General features: G+C 52.1%; 1 protein-coding gene across 1 annotated transcript; it reads left to right on the forward strand.

Moving 5' to 3' along the window:
- The first annotated feature begins 3,117 nt into the window (after window positions 1-3,117).
- CITED4 (Cbp/p300 interacting transactivator with Glu/Asp rich carboxy-terminal domain 4) lies at window positions 3,118-4,414 on the forward strand. Its single transcript, XM_068966166.1, has one exon. It carries the CDS (start codon window positions 3,338-3,340, stop codon window positions 3,893-3,895), a length of 558 nt encoding a protein of 185 aa, XP_068822267.1. The 5' UTR covers window positions 3,118-3,337; the 3' UTR covers window positions 3,896-4,414.
- The last annotated feature ends 6,548 nt before the right edge of the window (window positions 4,415-10,962 follow it).

The following is a 10,962-nucleotide window of genomic DNA, read 5'->3' on the forward strand; positions in this document are numbered from 1 at the left end:
TCAGGACGACAGGGTTCCTTTTTAAAAACACAAATTTATTATTTAAAATACCCTCAGAGAGTCTGAGTCAGGGGTTTGGGTGGGGCCAGAAATTCGGGATTTTTCAAAGCCTCCCGCTTCCCCCCACCTCCACTCCTCCAAGTGAGTCTAAGGTGCAGCCAGGTGTAGGAATCTCTGTGTGAAATCTTTATTGGAGAGAGACTCAGGAGACTCGATTCCTGTTTGCAACTTGTTACTTTTTCAAAAACCGTGATCATACCCATGATCACTTGTGACCTTCTCACGAGCTCTCAGATGACAGGGGAGGGACTATAATCTCCCTTTCCCTAAGTAGCAAGCGGAGGCCCTGGGGAGCCAAGTGACAGCCCTGACACTCAACGGCCACACTGCCTGCGGGGGTTAGAGATACGGTTAGAACTTGGGCCCCTGGCCTCTCACTCTAGGGCTCTCCTCTCTGTACCAGCTGGATAAACCCAAGTTCCAGGAAATCCCAAGGACACTACCAGGGGAGGGGAGCCAGGGAAGGGAGGGGCAGAGTGGCAAACACGTGGAGGGCAAGGTTCAGGAAGTTGTCTCCTGGCCACCAGGAGAAACTCCAGCTGCTCTAAGGACATAGGCAGTCACATGCTAGCTCTGACTGTGTATGGCCAAAGGACAGTCACTTTCCCTGTTAGTACCTCAGTCTCATCTGAAAAATGGGACTGACGACTGTGGCAAATTCTTAAGGAGATTGAAATACCAGGCTACCTTACCGGTCTCCTGAGAAACCTGCATGCAGGTCAGGAAGCAACAGTTAGAACCAGACACAGAACATCGACACTGGGAAAGTAGTACGACAAGGCTGTATATGGTCACCCTGCTTATTTAATTTATATGCAGAGGTGTTGTCATTCAGTCACTTAGTTGTGCCCGACTCTTTTCGACCCCTTGGATTGCAGCACACCAGGCTTCCCTGTCCTTCACCATCTCTAGGAGTTTGCTCAAACTCATGTCCAGTAGGTCTGTGATGCCATCCAGTCATCTCATCCTCTGTCACCCCCTTCTCCTGCTTTCAGTCTTTCCCATCATCAGGGTCTTTTCCAATGAGTCAGCTCTTCATATCAGGGGGCCAAAGTATTGGAGCTTCAGCTTCAGCATCAGTCCTTCCAGTGAATATTCAGGGTTGATTTCCTTTAAGATTGACTGGCTTGATCTCCTTGCAGTCCAAGGGACTCTCAAGTGTCTTCTCCAACACCACAATTCAGTGTATATGCAGAGTACACCGTGAAAAATGGATGCATCACAAGCTAGAATCAAGATTGCTGGGAGAAATATCAACAACCTCAGATTTGCAGAAGAAACCACTCTAATGGCAGAAAGTGAAGAGGAACTAAAGAATCTCTTGATGAGGGTGAAAGAGGAGAGTGAAAAAGTGGTCTTAAAACTAAATATTAAAAAAAGTAAGATCACAGCATCAGGTCCTATCACTTTATAGCAAATAGATGGGAAAAAAGTGGAAACAGTGACAGATTTTATTTTCTTGGGCTCCAAAATCACTGCTAATGGTGACTGCACCCATGAAAATAAAAGACACTTACTCTTTGGAAGAAAAGCTATGACAAACCTAGACACTGCATTAAAAAGCAGGGACGTCACCTTGCTGACAGAAATCCGTAGAGTCAAAGCTATGATTTTTCCAGTAGTCATATATGGATGTGAGAGTTGGACCATAAAGAAGGCCAAGTTTTCAAATTGTGGTGCTGGAGAAGACTCTTGAGAGTCCCTTGGACTGCAAGGAGAATAAACCAGTCAATCCTGAAGGAAACCAACCCTGAATATTCATTGGAAGGACTGATGCTGAAGCCGAAGCTCCAACACTTTGCCCACCTGACGTGAAGAGCCGACTCTTCAGAAAAGACCCTCATGTTGGGAAAGATTGAGGGCAGAAAAGAAGGGGTCGACAGAGGATGAGATGATTGGATGGCATCACAGATTCAATGGGCATGAGTTTGAGGCAAACTTCAGGAGATAGTGAAGGACAGGGAAGCCTGGTGTGCTGTAGTCCATGGGGTTACAAAGAGTGGGACATGACTTAGTGACTAAACCCCAAGTAAAACTATTGTTACCAAGGAAAGATACAACATCCCAGAAGATCACCAGGGATTTACCTCTAGGGACAAAGGTAAATCCAGCCTTTCATTCATTTAAGGCACATTTTCAAGCTACCTAGTATGCACCAGGCATTTTGCTGGGCATTGTGCACTCTGCACACATGACCTCATTTAACCCTCACCACATCTCAGTGGGATTGGTGCTGTCGTTATCCCCGTTTTACAGAGGAAAAAAACAAGCTCAGAGGAACCAGTGGCAATTCATTTGATCATTTGTTCATTCACCCAACTTTTACTGAAAACCTGCTCTGCGCCAGGCTCTCGGCCAAGTGCTGAGGACACGAAGCTGAACAAGTCCTTCAGAAGACATGCCTATAAATTACTTTAATAACAACTCAGTACATGCTTCCACAGACAAGTGAGTGGGAGAAAGGGGAAGAGCAATTGACTCTCCTGGGATTATGGGGAGGGGCAACTAATCTTCCCCGGGGCCCTGCTCCACTAAGGCACTCGTGCTGTGTGCAGAGGTGGCAGTTAAAAAGCCTGGGTTCGAGGTTCGCTTCTGTCAAGGCTTTGCTGTGCATTCCTAGGAAACCCTCTCCAGCCACTGAGACTTGCCAGTTCTCTTAATCTGGAAAATTAAGAGGGTAAGAGGTTGGGCTTGTGATACTGAAGTTCTGGGGGGTCTAAACCTCTAGCCCTCCCACCCCACCTTCTGGTCCATTCAAGCTTGGCCCCAGCCAGCCCCAAGACTGGAAGTAGAGCAGCCAGAGCTGACGATCATTTGAAAAGTGCCAAACGCCCTGCTCCCAGACAGAACTCAAAGCTGAAGGCGTGGCCTGAGGTCCAAAGGGCGAATCTCTGACAGGGGCGGGGCTGAGACCTCCAGGAGGTGCGGCGTGGCCCGCCCAGAAGGGACTCATCCAGCCAATGAGCACCTGGGGGCGGATCAGCCCCGCCTCCGACTTTAAGAGGGCGCCGAGTCCGGGGGCGCGGCGCAGAGGTCTAGCAGCGCGACTGTGTAGGTGTGCAGGGTCTTTGCTGCCCATAGCTGGGGTGGACAAGAGCTCTGAGTTCTGTGTATACTGGGCTGCGCAGGAACCAGGGCCGGCCTCGGTTTTCCCTTGCCCGGCTGGGCTGCGGAGAGAGCACGAGGCTCGTATCGCTCGCCGCAGAGGAACAGCTGGCCGGGACCGGGGGACGCGCGCGCTGACCATCGGTCCGCCGCCGGCAGCCGGACCTCCGTCATGGCTGACCACCTGATGCTCGCCGAGGGCTACAGCCTGGTGCCGAGGCCGCCGCCCGCCGCGCCCGCCCACGGCCCTCACGCACTCCGGACGCTGCAGCCGTACTCGAGCCCAGGCCTGGACAGCGGGTTGCGGCCGCGGGGGGCTCCGCTGGGCCCGCCGCCGCCTCCACAGGGGACCGTGGCTTACGGGGCCTTCGGGCCGTCGCCCACCTTCCAGCCCTTCCCGGCTGTGCCACCGCCGGCGGCCGGCAACGCGCACCTGCAGCCCGTGGCGACGCTGTACCCAGGACGCGCCACCATGCCCCCCAGCGCCCCAGGAGGCCCCTCAGGCCCGCAGCCCGCACCGGGAGCCCCGGCCCCGCCACTGCAGCCGCCGGCGCACGCCCTGGGCGGCATGGACGCCGAACTCATCGACGAGGAGGCGCTGACGTCGCTGGAGCTGGAGCTCGGGCTGCACCGCGTGCGCGATCTGCCCGAGCTCTTCCTGGGCCAGAGCGAGTTCGACTGCTTCTCGGACTTGGGGTCGGCGCCGCCCGCCGGCTCGGTGAGCTGCTGAGCGAGGCCAGGCGCCTGCCGGGCCTGCTGGAGAGAAGGGGCCCAGCCTGCCTGCCGGACTCCGCCCCCAGCGTCTGGGCCCGGCACGCACCCTCCGTGAGGGTGGAGGCCGCGGTGAGTGCACCGAGCCGACGCCGGCCTGGGACGCCTGGCCTCACTCCAGGCCCTGCCTCCTGCAGGATGACAATTTGAGTTCATCTCTCTGACCCGGAGCCTCAGCGGTAAAATGAAGGGGGAAGGAATCCCCTTTTCGGACTCCCTGTATCGGATTCTGTATCCTCTCCTCTAGGACTCTCCCCGGCCCCAGCCCCCAATCTGAGCCAACCCAGGCCTCTGCCTGATTCCCCCTCTCCTTGTGAAGCCCACTGTGGTCACTGGGTCCCTGGAGCCACCCACCCGCCGGGTCCCCAGCCCTGCCGCCTGGGCCCTGAGGTCACTGGGCACTCCGCCCTGGGGAAGGGCAGATGGTCCAGCCCTCACGCCTGTGGAGTGGAGCAATGCCCCATCTGGCCTCCAACACCAAAATAAAACTGGGTCACTTTCCAGTCTGGCGTTTTTATTTCCTCATCACTCCAACTATATTTGGCTTCTAGAGTCCTGAGGCTGCCAGGGGTCCTGGGTGAGATGGAGGCCACAGGCCCTGGCAGTGGCCGGGAGAGGAAACTGACAGTTTCTCGAAGATATCTGTGAGTTGTGCAATGGTTCTGTCATAAGCTGGAAGGCAGAGGCTGCCACCACCACCGGGTGGCAAGGTAACTGAAGGTGGACTCCCTGCTTCTGGGAGGGATGGGGGAGGTGGAGCTTAGGGGTACTGCCTTCCCTGTTCACTCAGCATGGAGGCCAGAGGGTAACCTGAGGGTCCAGGCTCTGGTTTTGAACCGGGACTCTCTTGTTTGTGATGCCATCCATTCAGATTTCTGAAGCTATTTCCTCAGAGACAGATACAGATGGTCCCCATCTTAGGCGGTGGTGAGGCTCACATGCAATGTGAGACCTTTAGCACAGGGCCAGACCCCTAGGCAGCAGTCAAGACATGATAATAATGACTACTCCACAACAATAGCCATGCCTCAAGGAGTCACGGTCCAAGCAGGAGTGGTAGGGGTAACAGGCCTGGAAAGCTGTCAGGATGAGTTGGTGCACAGAAGAGTGGGATGAGGGCTAGGAATTAGCTAGGACGGCCCAGCAGGCAAACCCAGAGAAGGGAGTGGTTTCCGCTGGTGGTAGTGGTGGTGGTGGGTGGGGGTGGGCAGGAGTGGTCAGGTCAATACAGGCTTCAGGAAGGTGGTGACATTTGATGTAGTGAGAAGAGCCTTGAAGGATGAGTACATCCTTAGAACTTGGAGAAAATGGCATGCAAGTGGAAAGTCCATTCAGAGGCTGGGGGGGCACACATATACAGGGCCTGTATGGGAAGGAACGGGGTCTCTAGAAAGGTCTATTCAAGTTACGGGGATTGGGGAAGTAGTCAGAGCCGCTGTTCTACAGACAGGGATGTGGGGCTGGCCCAAACCTGGCAGATTTGGCCTCAGTCCTGCCCACCAGCATGGGTTCCTGGTCACGCTGCTGCCTCTCTCTGGAAAGGTCCATAGGTGCTTCAAGGGTGTAGGAGAAAGGGATGAAGAGAGGAATGGAAGGCAGAGAGGAGAGGCTGGGGACCAGGACAGGACAGGGCAGTGGCGCTGGAGAGGAGAGGATGAGTTCCAGAGACTGTGCAGGACGTAACACAGAGCTGTGACGTGTGTCCCATGGTTGACTTTACCTTTGCGCCAAGCTTGACACAACTTTCCCACCAGCCCGAGCTCACCCAGCACACACTGTAAACACCAACTCAGGAGTCACCAAGGCATGGAGTGGGCCACAGAGGTGTCTGATGAAAAAAATGAAGGTCCCTCCCTAAGATACCAAGGGTGTTCTGGGACAGAATAGGGAGGAAGGCAAAGAGGCTTCTAGGCAGGGACTGGCCTGAGCTCTGAGATGAGAATGGACAATGTTTGCTCTACTTTGGCCAAGATCCCAGGCCAGAGAATAAAAGCAAAGGGCTGGATTGGGATAGAAGGGCCTGGCTCTGGTCTAGCCTCAGTTTCTCCACCAATAAAGTAGGGTTAATAACCCTGCCCTACTATTTCACAAGACAATAAGCCTCATGGTAGGTGGGGAGCAGATCCAGGGGTGGGATGATAAGCAGTAGATCAGCTCTGAAGTTCCCGCCGTATGTAAGTGGTTACCGTGAAAACCCAACACCCACCTCTTCCTAGAGTTAAGAAAGAGGAGAAGAGGGAGTCCAGCTCCTGAGCGATTTCCCACCCGCTATCCCTCCCAGAGGGACTGCTGACAAGTTGGACAGCAGACAGATGGACAGAGGAGAAGGTAAATCTGGGGCAGCCCACCACGTGGATCCCCAAGTCATTGATAACTTTGCAGGATTCTGACCCTCCCAGCTGCAGGGGCAGATGGAGTGTCCTTCCTGCCAGGAGGCTTGTAGTCTGGTAGCTTTGGGGTCCATTTCCAGAAGCAGCTCCTACTTGCTGTCTGACCTTCTGAATCTTGATTTACCTACAGTTATCCAACCAGCTTCCTGTGGTTCTCACCTCTTCCTGGGGCCACCTCCTAAAATAACCTATGGCCCCCTCCCCCGTCCCCCATCCTGTGAATTTCATTCTCCTACCAGGACTGGCTGTTTGGGATTGGGAGACAGGCTCCCTCAGGGTTGGGAACTGACTCATGGCACTGGCAAGACATTATTTCATCTTTTTTTTTTTTCTTTTCATATGCAAGTTCCCCTAGGCTGAAGTTTGAATCATCTTTTGGTTGCCTGGATTTCATTAGCAAGTAGTTTTTTCCAAGTATGACTTCTCTCAAACTCATCTACAAAATGGAGATGCTAATAGTACCTCTCTCAAAGAGCTGCAGTGATTAAACTAGTTAATTCCCATGAGGTGTTTAAAACAGTGCAGCTTGTAGTTTATCGTCCCTGAGCCCTGGCTTTCTGGGGATGCCTTCATATATTAGTGTTTAGACAGGCTGTGTGGTAACCAGCTAGGAAGAGAGGGTACTCCAACACTGTTGCTTATTGGGATTCTCAGTAGCCAAACACCAGTAAACAATGGTGTTTATTTATTTTGCTTTTTAAAAAGTCTTTACTGAATTTGTTATAATATTGTTTCTGTTGTTTATGTTCTGGGTTTTTTTAATTTATTTATTTTTTTTGACTAGCGGGCATGTGGGATCTTAGCTCTTTGACCAGGGATTGAACCCATACCTCTTGATTGGAATGTCAAGTCTTAATCACTGGGCTGCCAGGGAAGTCCCTCAGATGGTGTTTAGCTTGCAAAAATTTTATTAGGGAAGAAAGGGTCCAGAACGGAAGCAAGCAGAGGAAGCTACATGATAGACCCAACAAGAGCCAAACCCACGGGGAGGTTTGGCACTTGAAGGGCCCTTCAGAGTCCTCCCAATCCTTTTTACTCCCGCCCCCATCAGTCATGCTTCCCAGGTGGCACTAGTGATCAAAGAACCTACCTACCAGTGCAGGAGACATGAGAGGTGGGTTCAAGCCCTAGGTCAAGAAGATTCCTGGAGGAGGACATGGCAACCCCTTCCAGTATTCTTATCTGGAGAACCTCATGGACAGAGGAGCCTGGCAGGCTACAGTCCATAGGGTCGCACAGAGTCAGACGCAACTGAAACAATTTAGCATGCATGCACGCACCATCAGTCATGGGATGTGGCTGCCCCGGGAAGTGGTGTGGCTGTGGGTGGGGTGGGGCAGCTCTCCCCTGCTGAGCCATCCCTGGGGGAGCTGCTGGGGAAAATTCTGCTGACTGCACTCCCAGGGGCCCAGGGAGCAATCTGATGGAAGCGGGGACTGGACAGGCCATCACAGTGTCCTCCACAAGCACTGGAGTGGGAGCTAGGTGAGGCCAGTGTCATAAGAATGCCTCCTTACATTTATCTCTGGGCGCCTTGTTTGCCTCCGTCTGCTTAATCTCAGACCTGACTAGCACCTTCCCTGTTAGAGGGGGGAATATTCTTTTTAAGGAATATAGCTTCTAGGGTCGATCTGATGAGATTCTACACGACTTCCTGGTACATGGTGGATGCTTGATAGAGAGCTGCCACCATCATCATCCTCACCATCACCACTGGCATCATTCCAGCTCAGCTAAGTGTCCAGCAGACATTTATTGAGTAAATTAAATGAGCAGTCTGAGCCTGGTCTTTTCCCAGGAAGCTTAGGCTGTTTAGCTGATTACTGTGTAATCCTCTTGAATTCCTTAATCCATTCTTGCCTAACTCTTTATGCCACCCTGCTGTTAAAAGTGCTGGGTCAGGATTACTGCTGACTGGGGGACTAAGTCAAACTTATTGAGTGTCTACTGTGAGCAGGCATGGTGGGACTGAACAGCACCCAGTAGGTGCTTTTTCCCTTCTAGCCCCTACTATAAGTATCACCCAAACCCATGGACAGAGGAGCCTGGTGGGCTGGTCCATGGGGTTGCAAAGAGTCAAACACGACTTAGCGTCTAAACAACAACGACAACAAAGCCTCTTGATAGCACCGCTGCTGTGTGTGCTAAATACTTCGGTCGTGTCCGACTCTTTGGGACACTATGGGCTGTAGCCCGCCTGGCTCCTCTGTCCATGGGATTCTCTAGGTAAGAATACTGGAGTAGGTTACCATGCCCTCTTCCAGGGGATCTTGCCAACCTAGGGCTCAAACCTGCGTCTCTTATGTCTCCTGCATTGGCAGGTGGGTTCTTTACCAGTAGCGCCTCCTGGGGAGCGCCAAATAGCACAACTAGGTGGTTTTATTCCCATTCCAGACGTCAGAAAATGGTCTCAGACAGTGAATTCCTCCTCTAAGTTACACCCCAGTACGTGATGGGGGTGAGCATGCCCATTCCCATATATTCAGGGCCCTTTCCCTCCCCAAGCTGGGGCTGACCAAAGACCTGAGCCTGAAGGAAAGAAGAGCAGAGCTTCAGATTTGGGGCTGCTACTCTGTGTCCCTGAGATGTAGAAGTCACACGGAGCCACTCTCAGCCTCAGTTTCTCCTTCTGTACAATGGGGAGAATAATCCCAGCCTCCGAGGTGTGTGTGTGCAAGAATTCAAATGAGACTGGGTTTCTAACAGCACGCTAACTGGTTGGGTTGAGCTGGGAGTTAACAGTCATGGTCTGGAGGGAGGAGACTGGCAGACACTTTGGGACTTGAGATCTGGGCCAGCTGGGAGTGTGCAATGCAGAAACACACACACAGGGGTTCTGGGCAGATGATACCGAGCAGGTTGGGGTCTGGGAAACCCTGAGAGCTGGTGGTGATGGAAAGGCAAGGTGTGCAGCAACCTGAAGCAGAGGGAACATCCAGGTAAAGACCCAAGGCCCCCTATGTGGCCTGGCAGATGGAAGGAGTAAAAGAAGCTGCTCTCAGCTCAGTCTCCTCATCTGTCAACTGGAGACACCATTGGCTCCCTTCGAGAAAGAACTAACATGAGGTGAAGTGCCTGCCCCTATGAGAGGCTCAGATGGAAGCTGTTGCTAGGAAACCTGACCACAGAGGTATGGACCAGAGAGCTTGTCTCAGCCAACCTCCAGCAACCACCCCACCCTCCACTCCAGCCACTCAGCTCCCCATACGCGATGCTCCGTATGCCTCACACCTCTGCCTATGCTGTTTCCTTGGCCTGAAATGCCCTCCCCAGTGTCTTTCCCACCTTTCATCACATACCAGGTTTGATGGTGAATCTTACCCCCTAGACTATTAGGTTCTCAGGAACAAGAACCTGATCTCATCATCCCCACTTCCAGCCCCTGTGTGGCTCGAAGTGGGTATTAATATCAGCAAGTGCTGGAGTGAAGCCCTGAGCTGGGAGCTGAGGCTGAAAGATGGCCAGGGCTTTTGTCTGAGTTAGCACTGGGAGCTCTGAGCTCTAGTCCCAGCTAAACCGTGAATTCATGACCCTGGGCGTGTGATTTGAGCTCTCCAAGCTCTGTATAATGAGGACTATGTTCCTCGCCCCTCTTCCCTCACAGGTGCTGGGAGGCAGTGAGGCCGGCCTGCAGGAGGAGGGCAAGGAAGTGCGATGCTCCCCTAGCATTGTGATGGGGCAGCAGGCTTGATGTGCACTCTCTCCTTCAGTCCTCTTGACTCCAGAAGGTGGATGTAGTTATTGGCTTCATTTTATTCCACTGGCCTCATTCTAGGCGGCCGAGGCTCAGAGAGGTCAAGCAACCTGCTTAACCACACACAGCCAGTGCAGTGGATGGACAGACATGTGGTGAAACAGGCAGGGCTCTTTGGAAGAGCTTTTTTGGCAGAGTGGAAGCGGGTTGAACATGAATAATTGTGCAGTCCAGACACGCGACCAGGAAGCAGGAGTGTGTCTGGGAGGGGACAGAGAGTCCTACACAGCTGCTTAGAGGGTGGTCTCCAGAGAGACTTCGCCTCTTCCTGGTAAGCAGCTCTGGTTGAGGGTTCCTCCATAATATTGGCACATCCATGCAGAGGACTTTCTCTTGGCACCCCAACCTACGCTGGCTGGGGAATCTGAGACTCTGAGCCAATCATTGTTTGTTTGTTTTTAAAACAAATACATTGTCTCCAGTCAAAAATAATGTATGCTAGAGGCAAAATACTTTAAAAACAATTTAGAAAATGTAAAGTCAAAAGTCAAAGACCTCCCCCAACTTCCCCCACCACACATGTATAATGTGTACATTGTGTTACATGTTATATACATAAAATGCATCACTTTCTCACAAAAATGGAATTATATTTTCTATCATTGGATTTTTTTTATTTAACATATTTTGGAAATCTTCCATGTCAGTAACTTTTTTTTATTGACTCCTTCTTTTTAATGACTGCACTTTGCATAACCCATTAACCCCAGACCCTAACTGATGGAGATTTAGCTTGTTTCCAAGTTTTCACTGTTACAGATAATGCTATAAGGAGCGTCCTTGTATACCTACCCTGGAGCACTTATGGGAACATCTCTGTACAGTGGCTTCCTCCAAGGGGAATTACTGAATCAGAAGAGATGAGCAAATAAAATTGCAACA

Source organism: Capricornis sumatraensis, chromosome 2 (genome assembly GCF_032405125.1).
Source record: "Capricornis sumatraensis isolate serow.1 chromosome 2, serow.2, whole genome shotgun sequence".
Classification (NCBI taxonomy): Eukaryota; Metazoa; Chordata; class Mammalia; order Artiodactyla; family Bovidae; genus Capricornis; species Capricornis sumatraensis.